General features: G+C 44.8%; 1 protein-coding gene across 1 annotated transcript in view; it reads left to right on the forward strand.

Moving 5' to 3' along the window:
- LOC124047736 (one cut domain family member 2-like) overlaps positions 1-16,694 on the forward strand; it is a 31,896-nt gene extending 15,202 nt beyond the window's left edge. Inside the window, exon 3 of the mRNA XM_046368040.1 lies at positions 16,408-16,694. Coding sequence (XP_046223996.1) covers positions 16,408-16,694 — 287 coding nt within the window. The remainder of the gene's footprint in view (positions 1-16,407) is intronic.
- Positions 16,695-17,887: the final 1,193 nt, after the last annotated feature.

Raw genomic sequence — 17,887 nt, forward strand, 5'->3', positions numbered from 1 at the left:
CAAAGATCTCCGCCACGGCACAACCCAAGGGGGGGGGGGGCGCCAACCCAGACAGGAAGATCACGTCAGTGACTCAACCCACTCAAGTGACGCACCCCTCCTAGGGACGGCATAAAAGTGCACCAATAAGCCAGTGACTCAGCCCCTGTAATAGGGTTAGCGGCAGAGAATCCCAGTGGAGAGAGGGGAACCGGCCAGGCAGAGACAGCAAGGGTGGTTCGTTGCTTCAGAGCCTTTCCATTCACCTTCACACTCCTGGGCCAGACTACACTCAATCATATGACCCACTGAAGAGATGAGTCTTCAGTAAAGACTAAAAGGTTGAGACCAAGTCTGTGTCTCTCACATGGGTAGGCAGACCATTCCATAAAAATTTGAGGTTGTGGAGTTACATGTTTTCCTGAAAAACTTCACTTTTTACTTCATTAAATACACCGTCTCAAGTACTGCTGTGTCTGCCTCATCTTCTGGGTTCTGCTGACTATTCGTGGCTCAGTTGGTTTAGTGACTGTTTCTCACTCCAGAGACCTGGGTTCGTAACCGGGTCCTGACAGTCCCATTTCATATTAAAACCACTATTAGACTGATTGTCCCATTCCATATTAAAACCACTAGTAGACTGATTCCATATTAAAACCACTAGTAGACTGATTGTCCCATTCCATATTAAAACCACTAGTAGACTGATTGTCCCATTCCATATTAAACCACTAGTAGACTGATTATCCCATTCCATATTAAACCACTAGTAGACTGATTATCCCATTCCATATTAAACCACTAGTAGACTGATTGTCCCATTCCATATTAAACCACTAGTAGACTGATTGTCCCATTCCATATTAAACCACTAGTAGACTGATTCCATATTAAAACCACTAGTAGACTGATTCCATATTAAAACCACTAGTAGACTGATTGTCCCATTCCATATTAAAACCACTAGTAGACTGATTGTCCCATTCCATATTAGACTGATTCCATATTGTCCATTTTACTTTGAACTGTTGTTAGGATATGTTGTTTAGTTAGGCTATTTGATTGGCCACCATACAGGTTAGGCTATTTGATTGGCCACCATTCAGGTTAGGCTATTTGATTGGCCACCATCCAGGTTAGGCTATTTGATTGGCCACCATACAGGTTAGGCTATTTGATTGGCCACCATTCAGGTTAGGCTATTTGATTGGCCACCATCCAGGTTAGGCTATTTGATTGGCCACCATCCAGGTTAGGCTATTTGATTGGCCACCATTCAGGTTAGGCTATTTGATTGGCCACCGTTCAGGTTAGGCTATTTGATTGGCCACCATTCAGGTTAGGCTATTTGATTGGCCACCATTCAGGTTAGGCTATTTGATTGGCCACCATCCAGGTTAGGCTATTTGATTGGCCACCATTCAGGTTAGGCTATTTGATTGGCCACCATTCAGGTTAGGCTATTTGATTGGCCACCATTCAGGTTAGGCTATTTGATTGGCCACCATTCAGGTTAGGCTATTTGATTGGCCACCATCCAGGTTAGGCTATTTGATTGGAGAAACCTGCATTATGTAAAATGCACGATGTGTCCGTCTCATTCCATTGTCATCCATTTTATCTCCAGCCTGAAGGCTCCAGAAAAGGCCACAGTCTTTCTACCACATCCTGTATCTGCTACATGATTGATGTTAGATGATATTATTTTGACGGACTGTTAGTGGAGCGCAGCAGCGATGGATCCCTCCAACAGCACAGAGGCATGCTGGGAATGGACAAAGATACGTATTTTGGGTCCCTTTGCCAAAGTGGGCACTGCTTACCACAGGGTGGCATTAGTGCTCACCTAAAAAGCCCATATGGTTGAGATAAATTCTTATTTTGGGGCAGAATTATGTTTATAGTTAATAGGTTATATGTGTTTTTTGGAGGTGTGTCTTGGTTCAGTTTAGCTCAGAAAATGTCGCCCTGTCATTCTGCCACTGTCGGCAGCCGCCTAATCCTGACTGATAATGCCGTTCCAACTTCAACCGGTGGATCTCGCTATGCGCTTGGCAGTGTGCCAGTAGAAATGCATCACATCCTGATATACACTGGGTGTACGAAACCTTAGCAACACCTGCTCTGTCCATGTCATAGACAGACCAGGTGAATCCAGGTTAAAGCTATGATCCCTTAATTGATGTCACATGTTAAAACCACTTCAATCCATGTAGGTGAAAGAGAGGAGACTAAAAGGTTAAAGAAGGATTTTAAAACCTCAACAGTTTCCCGTGTGTATCAAGCAGGGGCCACCACCCAAAAGACATCCAGCCAACTTGACCACAACTGTGGGAAGAATTGGAGTCAACATGGGCCAGCATCCATGTGGAACGCTTTCAACACCTTGTCGAGGTCATTGTAAATATGAATTTGTTCTTAAAGGTTAAATAAAAATAAATTAAATAAATATAGAATCCCATGCCCTGACGAATTGAGGCTGTTCTGAGGGCAAAGGGAGGGGTGGGGGGGGTGCAACTCAGTATTAGGATGGTGTTTCTAACCATGAGTAAGAAGGGCCGTTATCCCTCCGATAAAAGAGAGGGGGAACACTACCTTATCGATCATAGGCTATTGATTGAACCTTATAAAGAAAACCCCTAAGTTAACGCCTAATTTTCCTCTCCTCTGGAAACGGTAAACCCTTCTCCCTGAATAATATAATGACGTTTTTGATCCTACTGTAACCTGTCCTCCGTGGAAAGAAACATTGATTGAATCACTGGAGTGTGGACTTTCATTGTCAGAGGTGATTTCTCCTCTTACACGTAGATGTGTAGGCAGCTTTGGTGCGTCCTGGGTTAGCAATTGCTCGGGGGGGGAAGGGGGAGATAAATTATGAGAGATAATTTCATCATCACACAAAGGTGTTGGCCTTGGTGTTGTGGTTATATCGGGAAGCCTTGTTGATGTTTTTTATTTTTTAAATCAGTAATCTGAATGAAACCTAGGCAACAGTAGCCTATTGTGACATCATTTACAGCCATGAAATGTAAATTGAGATTTGTTTGATGCGACAGTTAGAATAGCAGTAACAAATAGGCTACGCTCCCATTTCTAGTATTCAAGATGAATCACAAAGACGAAGGTTTGCATCCACAGTGTGAATAGCCTTAGTTTTATTTTAATTTTATTAGTAACAAGGAATTGAAAGCCTTGACACTCGTGAGGCAGTTGTGTTAAAAAGAATTGCCCAAGAACAAAATGTAAATACATAAAATTATTTATCTTTCTAACTGTCTGTGTTTGATCATTTTATTTCAATTCACAAGAGGCTGAATGTATCTCTACCGGAGAAAAGCATCTGAGGGAGCGAAACAGCGCCCCCCTCTGTCTCAATATGTGTAGGACATCTATCTGATGCTGTCTGGTCCTAAAGAGAATGACATTGTTGCCGCCCGTAGCATTGAAGGCAAGGAAAGCCAGCAAGCATCTGGCCTCCCTTGGTAAAAAAAAGTATAAAATATTTGCCAATCAGCATTGAGCTAGCTAAAACTGTCCCTTTCCTGAATTAGCCATGGTTGGAGATAGGGATTTGGACTTGGGTTTTACTTAATTCTCCACACTGGCCAATGATTATAACGGAGATTCTGATCCAACCATTAATTCATACATTGTTGTGATCCTGGCCTGAGAGGATGGAAGTTCAATATGTAACTAGATGTAAAAGGCTAATGTTAACTAGCTAACGTTGCCCATAAATGGAAGTTAGGCTAGCGATCAAGCATTTTAGCCAAGTAGCCTAGGACAACAACAAATACAAGCGTGTACTGTATGACAGAGGGATAGACTGTTTCCTCAACATGAAAGAGAGGAGGATGGAATTGGCATTTCTCTACATGTTTTTTACTTGCCCGAACAAGCATGCACGCACACACACACCGCTACTGTTGGCGTGTTATGTGCACAAATATTTACAAAAAGATGTAGCTTGAACACAACAATTAAAGACAACAATCACTGTAACAAGCTTAGCACTGTAACAAGCTTAACACTGCTACAAGCTTAGCACTGTAACAAGCTTAGCACTGTAACAAGCTTAGCACTGTAACAAGCTTCACACTGTAACAAGCTTAGCACTGTAACAAGCTTAGCACTGTAACAAGCTTAACACTGCTACAAGCTTAACACTGCTACAAGCTTAACACTGCTACAAGCTTAGCACTGTAACAAGCTTAGCACTGTAACAAGCTTAGCACTGTAACAAGCTTAACACTGTGACAAGCTTAACACTGCAACACGCTTAACACTGTGACAAGCTTAGCACTGCAACAAGCTTCACACTGTAACAAGCTTAGCACTGTAACAAGCTTCACACTGTAACAAGCTTAGCACTGTAACAAGTTTAGCACTGTAACAAGCTTAACACTGCTACAAGCTTAACACTGCTACAAGCTTAGCACTGTTACAAGCATAGCACTGTAACAAGCTTAGCACTGTAACAAGCTTAGCACTGTAACAAGCTTAGCACTGTAACAAGCTTCACACTGTAACAAGCTTAGCACTGTAACAAGTTTAGCACTGTAACAAGCTTAACACTGCTACAAGCTTAACACTGCTACAAGCTTAACACTGCTACAAGCTTAGCACTGTAACAAGCTTAGCACTGTAACAAGCTTAGCACTGTAACAAGCTTAACACTGTGACAAGCTTAACACTGCAACACGCTTAACACTGTGACAAGCTTAGCACTGCAACAAGCTTCACACTGTAACAAGCTTAGCACTGTAACAAGCTTCACACTGTAACAAGCTTAGCACTGTAACAAGTTTAGCACTGTAACAAGCTTAACACTGCTACAAGCTTAACACTGCTACAAGCTTAGCACTGTTACAAGCTTAGCACTGTAACAAGCTTAGCACTGTAACAAGCTTCACACTGCAACAAGCTTCACACTGCAACAAGCTTCACACTGTAACAAGCTTAATTTTTTATGCATTATTAAATATGTCCGTTTCTATATCCTGATAATATATATTGTCTGAACATGATCATTACTATTGCCTTTTTCCCCCTCTAATAACTGGCCTAGGAGACCTACCGTTGCGTTATTGTGAAACGTGAACGCTGTCTAATGACTGGCCTAGGCGACCTACCGTTGCGTTATTGTGAAACGTGAACGCTGTCTAATGACTGGCCTAGGAGACCTACCGTTGCGTTATTGTGAAACGTGAACGCTGTCTAATGACTGGCCTAGGTGACCTACCGTTGCGTTATTGTGAAACGTGAACGCTGTCTAATGACTGAGCGTTATTGTGAAACGTGACTGTCTAATGACTGGCCTAGGCGACCTACCGTTGCGTTATTGTGAAACGCTGTGAACGCTGTTGCGTTATTGTGAAACGTGAACGCTGTCTAATGGCCTAGGCGACCTACCGTTGCGTTATTGTGAAACGTGAACGCTGTCTAATGACTGGCCTAGGCGACCTACCGTTGCGTTATTGTGAAACGTGAAGGCTGTCTAATGACTGGCCTAGGCGACCTACCGTTGCGTTATTGTGAAACGTGAAGGCTGTCTAATGACTGGCCTAGGCGACCTACCGTTGCGTTATTGTGAAACGTGAACGCTGTCTAATGACTGGCCTAGGCGACCTACCGTTGCGTTATTGTGAAACGTGAACGCTGTCTAATGACTGGCCTAGGCGACCTACCGTTGCGTTATTGTGAAACGTGAACGCTGTCTAATGACTGGCCTAGGCGACCTACCGTTGAGTTATTGTGAAACGTGAACGCTGTCTAATGACTGGCCGTTGAGTTATTGTGAAACGTGACGCTGTCTAATGACTGGCCTAGGCGACCTACCGTTGCGTTATTGTGAAACGTGAACGCTGTCTAATAACTGGCCTAGGCGACCTACCGTTGCGTTATTGTGAAACGTGAACGCTGTCTAATGACTGGCCTAGGCGACCTACCGTTGCGTTATTGTGAAACGTGAACGCTGTCTAATGACTGGCCTAGGCGACCTACCGTTGCGTTATTGTGAAACGTGCTTTTACACCTGCATTGTTTGCTGTTTGGGGTTTTAGGCTGGGTTTCTGTACAGCACTTTGAGATATCAGCTGATGTACGAAGGGCTATATAAATAAATTTGATTTGATTTGATTTGAAACGTGAACGCTGTCTAATGACTGGCCTAGGCGACCTACCGTTGCGTTATTGTGAAACGTGAACGCTGTCTAATAACTGGCCTAGGCGACCTACCGTTGCGTTATTGTGAAACGTGAACGCTGTCTAATGACTGGCCTAGGCGACCTACCGTTGCGTTATTGTGAAACGTGAACACTGTCTAATGACTGGCCTAGGCGACCTACCGTTGCGTTATTGTGAAACGTGAACACTGTCTAATAACTGGCCTAGGCGACCTACCGTTGCGTTATTGTGAAACGTGAACGCTGTCTAATGACTGGCCTAGGAGACCTACCGTTGCGTTATTGTGAAACGTGAACGCTGTCTAATGACTGGCCTAGGCGACCTACCGTTGCGTTATTGTGAAACGTGAACGCTGTCTAATGACTGGCCTAGGCGACCTACCGTTGCGTTATTGTGAAACGTGAACGCTGTCTAATGACTGGCCTAGGCGACCTACCGTTGCATTATTGTGAAACGTGAACGCTGTCTAATGACTGGCCTAGGCGACCTACCGTTGAGTTATTGTGAAACGTGAACGCTGTCTAATGACTGGCCTAGGCGACCTACCGTTGCGTTATTGTGAAACGTGAACGCTGTCTAATGACTGGCCTAGGCGACCTACCGTTGCGTTATTGTGAAACGTGAACGCTGTCTAATAACTGGCCTAGGCGACCTACCGTTGCGTTATTGTGAAACGTGAACGCTGTCTAATGACTGGCCTAGGCGACCTACCGTTGCGTTATTGTGAAACGCGAACGCTGTCTAATGACTGGCCTAGGCGACCTACCGTTGCGTTATTGTGAAACGTGCTTTTACACCTGCATTGTTTGCTGTTTGGGGTTTTAGGCTGGGTTTCTGTACAGCACTTTGAGATATCAGCTGATGTACGAAGGGCTATATAAATAAATTTGATTTGATTTGATTTGAAACGTGAACGCTGTCTAATGACTGGCCTAGGCCACCTACCGTTGCGTTATTGTGAAACGTGAACGCTGTCTAATGACTGGCCTAGGCGACCTACCGTTGCGTTATTGTGAAACGTGAACGCTGTCTAATGACTGGCCTAGGCGACCTACCGTTGCGTTATTGTGAAACGTGAACGCTGTCTAATGACTGGCCTAGGCGACCTACCGTTGAACGCTGTTATTGTGAAACGTGAACGCTGTCTAATGACTGGCCTAGGCGACCTACCGTTGCGTTATTGTGAAACGTGAACACTGTCTAATAACTGGCCTAGGCGACCTACCGTTGCGTTATTGTGAAACGTGAACGCTGTCTAATGACTGGCCTAGGCGACCTACCGTTGCGTTATTGTGAAACGTGAACGCTGTCTAATGACTGGCCTAGGCGACCTACCGTTGCGTTATTGTGAAACGTGAACACTGTCTAATAACTGGCCTAGGCGACCTACCGTTGCATTATTGTGAAACGTGAAGGCTGTCTAATGACTGGCCTAGGCGACCTACCGTTGCGTTATTGTGAAACGTGAACGCTGTCTAATGACTGGCCTAGGCGACCTACCGTTGCGTTATTGTGAAACGTGAACGCTGTCTAATGACTCTGTGAAATAATCTATCATATCCAGATGGAAAGGGGGAGTTGTTTTTGAATCTGTTTTAATGAAGCCCTTTAGGTAAAAGACCCAGTTAGCAAGAAGACACTCACTATTGCCATTACAAGCATATCAGTGGTGTCACTCTGAGAGAATATTGTCAGTGAATACTGCCACCTTCTGGTAGAATCTTGTAAGTTCTGTTTTTTTGTTTGTTTCACATTTCACAGCAAGAGTGATGGGAGAGGTCGGTGGTGACAGAGAGAGAGAGTTCGGTGGTGACAGATAGAGAGAGAGAGCTCAGTGGTGACAGAGAGAGAGCTCGGTGGTGACAGAGAGAGAGCTCAGTGGTGACAGAGAGAGAGAGCTCAGTGGTAACAGAGAGAGAGAGCTCGGTGGTGACAGAGCTCGTTGGTGACAGAGAGAGAGAGCTCGGTGGTGACAGAGAGAGAGAGCTCAGTGATGACAGAGAGAGAGAGCTCAGTGATGACAGAGAGAGAGAGCTCAGTGATGACAGAGAGAGAGAGCTCGGTGGTGACAGAGAGAGAGAGCTCAGTGATGACAGAGAGAGAGAGCTCGGTGGACTAAGATGTGTTGCACATTAAGAACCTGCAGTACAGAAAGAAGTCTGAATCCAATGGGTGCTCAATGATAGCCTTTTTTTCTTCAGCACCATGGACAGAGCCCACAGCATTCTGAATGGCCCACAGCATTCTGAATGGCCCACAGCATTCTGAATGGCCCACAGCATTCTGAATGGCCCACAGCATTCTGAATGGCCCACAGCATTCTGAATGGCCCACAGCATTCTGAATGGCCTACAGCATTCTGAATGGCCTACAGCATTCTGAATGGCCTACAGCATTCTGAATGGCCTACAGCATTCTGAATGGCCCACAGCATTCTGAATGGCCCACAGCATTCTGAATGGCCCACAGCATTCTGAATGGCCTACAGCATTCTGAATGGCCTACAGCATTCTGAATGGCCTACAGCATTCTGAATGGCCTACAGCATTCTGAATGGCCTACAGCATTCTGAATGGCCTACAGCATTCTGAATGGCCCACAGCATTCTGAATGGCCCACAGCATTCTGAATGGCCCACAGCATTCTGAATGGGCCAATGTTACCTGACAAGTTTTCTATTAAAGAAAGACTCAGAAATATTAACATTCGCAGATGTGAATGTAGTCTACATGACCGTGTCACGGCAACGAAGAGGCTGGTGGATAGTATATTATAGCAATGCCATGTTGTCAATGTCTTGTTTTTTAGGCTGTTAATTAACTTGTGTTCATTCTTCAAAAAATGTGAGAATTTAACAAGAGAGAAAGAGGTAAAAAAAAATGATCCTGTAGGGTAGCCTAGTGGTTAGAGTGTTGGACTAGTAACTAGTAACTAGTAACAGAAAGGTTGCAAGTTCAAATCCACGAGCTGTCGTTCTGCCCCCTGAACAAGGCAGTTAACCCACTGTTCCTAGGCCGTTAATTGAAAATAAGAATTTGTTCTTAACTGACTTGCCTAGTTAAATAAAGGTAGAATATTCTATAAGGCTCTTGGGCAGTCCTTGTCTCCCTATGTGTTGGCGATAAGGATCAGAGGATAGGAGATGCCTGGATAGACCTTGTGTTTATTTATACAACCAACTCTCTTGGATAGTTTCCACCTTTGCAAAATAGTTTTGTACTCAATTGAGTTCTTCTACCTGATTCATATTGATCTCTCTCGGTCTCAATTGTGCATACTTAATTCAGGGAGGTAATCAAATCAACCCAGGCCGGCGGTGATTAGTGACAGGGATACAGTGACAGGGATACAGTGACAGGGATACAGTGACAGGGATACAGTGACAGAGATACAGTGACAGAGATACAGTGACAGAGATACAGTGACAGGGATACAGTGACAGAGATACAGTGACAGAGATACAGTGACAGGGATACAGTGACAGGGATACAGTGACAGAGATACAGTGACAGAGATACAGTGACAGAGATACAGTTACAGAGATACAGTGACAGGGATACAGTGACAGGGATACAGTGCCAGGGATACAGTTACAGAGATACAGTGACAGGGATACAGTTACAGAGATACAGTGACAGGGATACAGTGCCAGGGATACAGTGCCAGGGATAAAGTGCCATGGATACAGTTACAGAGATACAGTGACAGGGATACAGTGACAGGGATACAGTGACAGGGATACAGTGACAGGGATACAGTGGCAGGGATATAGTACCATGGATAAAGTGCCATGGATACAGTTACAGAGAGCTTGGCCCCAGTACAGTTACAGAGAGCTTGGCCCCAGTACAGTTACAGAGAGCTTGGCCCCAGTATATCACCGGGGCCAAGCTTCCTTCCATCCAGGACCTCAATACCAGGCGGTGTCAGAGGAAGGCCCTTAAAATGGTCAAAGACTCCAGTCACCCTGGTCATAGACTGTTCTGTCTGCCACCACACGGCAAGCGGTACCAGAGCGCCAAGTCTAGGTCCAAGAGGCTTCTAAACAGCTTCTACCCACAAGCCATAAGACTCCTGAACAGCTAATCAGATGGCTACACAGACTACTTACATCAACCCCCCACGCTGCTGCTACTGTCTGTTATTATCTATCCATAGTCACTGTAACAACTCTACCTACATGTACACTGACCTCAACACCGGTACCCCCTGTATGTAACCTCCACATTGACTCTGTACCGGTACCCCCTGTATGTAGCCTCCACATTGACTCTGTACCGGTACCCCCTGTATGTAGCCTCCACATTGACTCTGTACTGGTACCCCCTGTATATAGCCTCCACATTGACTCTGTACCGGTACCCCCTGTATGTAGCCTCCACATAGACTCTGTACCGGTACCCCCTGTATGTAGCCTCCACATTGACTGTGTACCGGTACCCCCTGTATGTAGCCTCCACATTGACTCTGTACTGGTACCCCCTGTATGTAGTCTCCACATTGACTCTGTACCGGTACCCCCTGTATATAGCCTCCACATTGACTCTGTACCGGTACCCCCTGTATGTAGCCTCCACATTGACTCTGTACCGGTACCCCCTGTATATAGCCTCCACATTGACTCTGTACCGGTACCCCCTGTATATAGCCTCCACATTGACTCTGTACTGGTTCCCCCTGTATATAGCCTCCACATTGACTCTGTACCGGTACCCCCTGTATTAGCCTCCACATTGACTCTGTTAACACCCTGTATATCTCCACATTGACTCTGTACTGGTACCCCTTGTATATAGCCTCCACATTGACTCTTACCGATACCCCCTGTATATAGCCTCCACATTGACTCTGTCACCCCCTGTATATAGCCTCCACATTGACTCTGTTGTACCCCCTGCATTTCCACATTGACTCTACCGATACCCCTGTTATAGCCTCCACATTGACTCTGTACTGGTACTACCCTGTATATAGCCTCCACATTGACTCTCACCCCCTGTATATAGCCTCCACATTGACTCTGTACTGGTACCCCCTGTATATAGCCTCCACATTGACTTACCGATACCCCCTGTATATAGCCTCCACATTGACCCTGTACTCACTGTGTTCCCCCTGTATATAGCCTCCACATTGACTCTGTAAGGTACCCCTGTATATAGCCTTCATTGACTCTGAACTGGTTCACTGTAGGTATAGCCTCCACATTGACTCTGTTGTACCCCCAGTATTTCCACATTGACTCTGTACCATAACACCCTGTATGTAGCCTCCACATTGACTCTGTACCGGTACCCCCTGTATGTAGCCTCCACATTGACTCTGTACCATAACACCCTGTATGTAGCCCTGTTACTGTTATTTACTGCTGCTATTTAATTATTTGTTATTCTTATCTTACTTTTTCTTAAAACTGCATTGTCAATTAAGGGCTTGTAAGTAAGCATTTCACTGTGAGGTCTACTACACCTGTTGTATTCAGCATTTCACTGTGAGGTCTACTACACCTGTTGTATTCAGCATTTCACTGTAAGGTCTACTACACCTGTTGTATTCAGCATTTCACTGTGAGGTCTACTACACCTGTTGTATTCAGCATTTCACTGTAAGGTCTACTACACCTGTTGTATTCAGCATTTCACTGTAAGGTCTACTACACCTGTTGTATTCAGCATTTCACTGTAAGGTCTACTACACCTGTTGTATTCAGCATTTCACTGTAAGGTCTACTACACCTGTTGTATTCAGCATTTCACTGTAAGGTCTACTACACCTGTTGTATTCAGCATTTCACTGAGAGGTCTACTACACCTGTTGCATTTGGGGCATGTGTAACGGCGTTCGTCAGTTGAAGGAGAATCGGACCAAAATGCAGCGTGGTGGTTACTCGTGTTCTTTAATGAAGAAAAGACGATACATGAAATAACTTAATAACAAAAACAACAAACGAAACGCGAAACCTAATACAGCCTGTCTGGTGAACACTAACACAGAGACAGGAACAATCACCCACGAAAACACTCACAGAATATGGCTGCCTAAATATGGCTCCCAATCAGAGACAACGAAAATCACCTGACTCTGATTGAGAACCGCCTCAGGCAGCCATAGACTAATTAGTCACCCCACAAAACCCCAAGACAAAAACACACCACAATAACCCATGTCACACCCTGGCCTGACCAAATAAATAAAGAAAACACAAAATACTAAGACCAAGGCGTGACAGCATGTGACAAATACAAGTTGATTTTGAACAATGGTTGTACACAGAATAATAATTTGGGAAAACCAAGGATTGATTGATTGAAGGGCTAAAAGGATATGATTCATTCATGTCAGCCGGTATATTAATCAAAAATGAGAAAATACTACATTTAAATGATTTATTCCATATGAAGGGTTGTGATTTCAGGCAGTATATTTCATTGTATTTTGTTAACGGCACACTATGAGTAATGCTACGTGTGTTTTGTCTTATGTCAGTCCGAAGGCTTGTTTGCTAGTCTGTGTGTGTACTTTTGTGTGGGAGTCATGGCAACCATCTTGCAACGGAATGTTGACATTTGATGACATACTTCCTCTGTCAACAAAGGCAAGCTATTTCTTTATCCTTTATCTTCAACCGCATTCCTAGCCCACAGACTGAAGACTACTGTATGGGTAGTATTGGGTTGTAGCCCACAGACTGAAGACTACTGTATGGGTAGTGTTGGGTTGTAGCCCACAGACTGAAGACTACTGTATGGGTAGTATTGTTAAACCCACAGACTGAAGACTACTGTATGGGTAGTGTTGGGTTTGTTAAACCCACAGACTGAAGACTACTGTATGGGTAGTGTTGGGTTGTAAACCCACAGACTGAAGACTACTGTATGGGTAGTGTTGGGTTGTAGCCCACAGACTGAAGACTACTGTATGGGTAGTGTTGGGTTGTAGCCCACAGACTGAAGACTACTGTATGGGTAGTGTTGGGTTGTAGCCCACAGACTGAAGACTACTGTATGGGTAGTGTTGGGTTTGTTAAACCCACAGACTGAAGACTACTGTATGGGTAGTGTTGGGTTGTAAACCCACAGACTGAAGACTACTGTATGGGTAGTGTTGGGTTGTAGCCCACAGACTGAAGACTACTGTATGGGTAGTGTTGGGTTGTAGCCCACAGACTGAAGACTACTGTATGGGTAGTGTTGGGTTGTAGCCCACAGACTGAAGACTACTGTATGGGTAGTGTTGGGTTGTAGCCCACAGACTGAAGACTACTGTATGGGTAGTGTTGGGTTGTAGCCCACAGACTGAAGACTACTGTATGGGTAGTGTTGGGTTGTAGCCCACAGACTGAAGACTACTGTATGGGTAGTGTTGGGTTGTAAACCCACAGACTGAAGACTACTGTATGGGTAGTGTTGGGTTGTAAACCCACAGACTGAAGACTACTGTATGGGTAGTGTTGGGTTGTAACCCACAGACTGAAGACTACTGTATGGGTAGTGTTGGGTTGTAAACCCACAGACTGAAGACTACTGTATGGGTAGTGTTGGGTTGTAGCCCACAGACTGAAGACTACAGTATGGGTAGTGTTGGGTTGTAGCCCACAGACTGAAGACTACTGTATGGGTAGTGTTGGGTTGTAGCCTGCTGACTGAAGACTACTGTATGGGTAGTGTTGGGTTGTAGCCTGCAGACTGAAGACTACTGTATGGGTAGTGTTGGGTTGTAGCCCAGAGACTGAAGACTACTGTATGGGTAGTGTTGGGTTGTAGCCCAGAGACTGAAGACTACTGTATGGGTAGTGTTGGGTTGTAGCCCAGAGACTGAAGACTACTGTATGGGTAGTGTGAGTTTAGAGTGGCTTTTCCACAATACATCTTGCAACCCAAACAAATGGTTGCTCTGAAAGTGTCTGGACACATGGTAGAATGAGGTCAAATATGTTGTTGTTGGTGTGTACTACATTTAAAGGGGATTTTGACTTCAGATTTAATAATGATAGAAATCTTCAATTTATTTTGACTTTGCAGGTTTTACGTCAATAATCATGTTGCTATTTATAGCACATACAGTTCATTCAGAATGTATTCAGACCCCTTGAATTTTCCCACATTTTATTACGTTACAACCTTATTCTAAAATGGATTAAATTGTTTTTTTTCCCCACAACACCCCATAATGACAAAGCAAATACATTTTTTTTTACATAAGTATTCAGACCCTTTACTCAGTACTTTGTTGAAGCACCTTTGGCAGTGATTACAGCCTCCAGTCTTATTGGGTATGAAGCTACAAGCTTGGCACATCTGTATTTGGGGAGTTTCTCCCATTCTTCTCTGCTGATTCTCTTACGCTCTGTCAGGTTGGATGGGGAGCGTCGCTGCACAGCTATTTACAGGTCTCTCCAGAGATGTTCGATCACCTTCAAGTCTGGGCTCTGGCTGGGCTACTCAAGGACATTCATAGACTTGTCCTGAAGCCACTTATGCGTTGTCTTGGCTGTGTGCTTAGGGTCGTTGTCCTGTTGGAAGGTGAACCTTCACCCCAGTCTGAGGTTCTGAGTGCACTGAAGCAGGTTTTAATCAAGTATCTCTCTGTACTTTGATCTTTCCCTCGATCCTGACTAGTCTCCCAGTTCCTGTCGCTGAAAAACTTCCCCACAGCATGACGCTGCAACCACCATGCTTCCCCGTAGGGATGGTGCCAGGTTTTCTCCAGACGTGACGCTTGGCATTCAGGACAAAGAGTTCTTGTTTCTCATGGTCTGAAAGTCCTTTAGGTGCCTTTTGGCTTCCATCTGGCCACTCTACCATAAAGGCCTGATTGGTGGAGTGCTGCAGAGATGGTTGTCCTTCTGGAAGGTTCTCCAGTCTCCACAGAGGAACTCTGGAGCTCTATCAGAGTGACCATCGGTTCTTGGTCACATCCCTGACCAAGGCCCTTCTTCCCCGATTGCTCAGTTTGGACCGGGCGGACAGCTCTAGGAAGACTCTTGGTGCTCCCAAACTTCTTCCATTTAAGAAAGATGGAGGCCACTGTGTTCTTGGAGACCTACAATGCTGCAGACATATTTTGGTACCCTTCCCCAGATCTGTGCCTCGGCACAATCCTGTCTCAGAGCTCTACGGACAATTCCTTCGACCTCATGGCTTGGTTTTTCCTCTGACATTCACTGTCAATTGTGGGATCTTATACAGACAGGTGTATGGCTTTCCAAATCATGTCCAATCAATTGAATTTAGCACAGGTGGACTCCAATCAAGTTGTAGAAACATCCCAAGGATGATCAATGGAAACAGGATGCACCTGTGCTCAATTTAGAGTCTCATAGCAAAGGGTCTGAATACTTATCTAAATAAGGTGTTTCTGTTTTTTAAATAAATTTGCAAAAATTCTAAAAAACAGTTTTCTCTCTGTCATTATGGGGTATTGAGATGTCATTATGGGGTATTGTGATGTCATCATGGGGTATTGTGATGTCATCATGGGGTATTGTGATGTCATCATGTGGTATTGTGTGTAGATTGATATGAACAAAAATGCATAAGCCTGTAATGTAACAAATTGTGGAAAAAGTCAAAGGGTCTGAATACTTTTCGAATGCTCTGTAGAAATGCTTGACTTGCATGAAGCAAATTATATAAACATGCAGAAAACGTTAACAAGACCCCACACACACACACACACACACACACACACACACACACACACACGCACACACGCACACGCGCACACGCGCACACGCGCACACACGCACACACGCACACACACACACACACACACACACGCATACACACGCACGCACACACGCACACACGCACACACGCACACACGCACACAGGCACACACACACACACACACACACACACACACACACACACACACACACACACACACACACACACACACACACACACACACACACACACACACACACACACACACACGCACGCACACAGGCACACACACACACACACGCGCACACACACACACACACGCACGCACGTACACGCACGCACGCAGGCACACACACACACTAGTCATATAGGGTCTGTTATAAGTTTATTGAGACTTACCTAAGACAGGTACACTTGTCTGTTCTACCTCACCCAAGATCACATCTTCATCTCTCTATCTCTGTAGGATCATTGCTACGTATGACTACTAACATATTCTCTCTTCTTCTTCTTCTCATCCTACCCTGTCTCTCTGTGTTTTGTCTTCCCTTCCCTCCCTTCCCTCCTAAAGCGTGCAAAAGAAAAGAACAAGACCCAAGCAAGGAAAGGAACAATACACCAAAGAAATCCCGGCTGGTTTTTACTGACCTGCAACGTCGCACCCTGCTGGCCATCTTCAAGGAGAACAAGCGTCCGTCCAAAGAGATGCAGATGACCATCTCTCAGCAGCTGGGACTGGAACTCACCACCGTCAGCAACTTCTTCATGAACGCCCGCAGGCGCAGCCTGGACAAATGGATGGACGAGGGGAGTCCGGGAGGAGCCTCCACAGCCTCCAGCTCTTGTACCAAAGTGTGATGGATAGGGGGGGTTGGGGGAGTTAGGGTTGGGGTTCGGGGACGGTTAGGTGAGGGTTGGGGTTGATGGGTGGGGTGAGTGGCTGAGGGGGGGAGGGGGCACTTCGCAGCACCGCTGGGAAAACCAAAACGTTTAACATTTTGATTTTTGAGGATGAGTTAAAAAAGGAAAGGGGTTGTTTACTGGCTGATTTAGCAAAAAATAAATCAGATCAATTTATAAAACATTGATGAAGCACTATAGAGTAATATAGAGTAATATAGAGTAATCCCCCCCCCCCCACCTGCACACTGCCTGAATGATACCACCAGTCCAAGGCTATTCATGACTAATGTCTATCTATAGCTTTATTATAATGAAACACAGTTAATCTGCCCTATTCTAGTTTTTTTTATGTCATTCAAAACATTAGCCCCATAAAAACCAAAGACCAAGTATAATATGCTATAACATATATATTATGTAAATGATCTATATGTAATATTGGATTGAAACCACAGGGTTAGCTAACCCACCAAAGACAGAATGTCCTAGCCATCTCCCGGTAAAAGACTTCTTTGAGATCGTCATATAGAATACTTATATTAAGAAATAAATCATAATAATCGCCTCCAAATACCTAGTATTATCTCCAATGATGGAGACCAGTTCTGATATGTTTTGGATGAATGTTGTTGACACAAGTCAAGGTAAACAAAATGACAAAAACAGAAAAGACTGACTATATACACGTATTGATCCTACCCATGTCAATGGAATAATATCCATGTTTAGCCAGCTTTACAATTTAGTTTGTGCAAACAGAGGGCAGAGAAATCCTGTATAGATGTGGTCTACCTCTAGTTAGCCTGCTATTTCCCTGGGGGTTTTTTTCCCAGAAAACCCGGTTGGAAGTTCCCGGAGTCAGGAGGGAATTAAGCAGGAAACCTGATCATTTTGAGAAAGTAACCCTATTGTGATTTCAGAACTTGAGAACAGACCCATAGACAGCAAGGAGAGAGAGGCATGATGTTAGAGTGGATGGCTGAGATGTCATCAACATCATCAGAGAATCTCCTGAGGGGAGAGGGAGGTTTAGGACTTAGAGACATTTCCACAGCCAGCTACTGGCAAGTATGCAAGCACAACACACGACCAACACACACACGACTGACACACACACACGACTGACACACACACACACACACACACAC

The sequence above is a fragment of the Oncorhynchus gorbuscha genome, linkage group LG11 (assembly GCF_021184085.1).
Source record: "Oncorhynchus gorbuscha isolate QuinsamMale2020 ecotype Even-year linkage group LG11, OgorEven_v1.0, whole genome shotgun sequence".
In the NCBI taxonomy this organism is placed as follows: domain Eukaryota; kingdom Metazoa; phylum Chordata; class Actinopteri; order Salmoniformes; family Salmonidae; genus Oncorhynchus; species Oncorhynchus gorbuscha.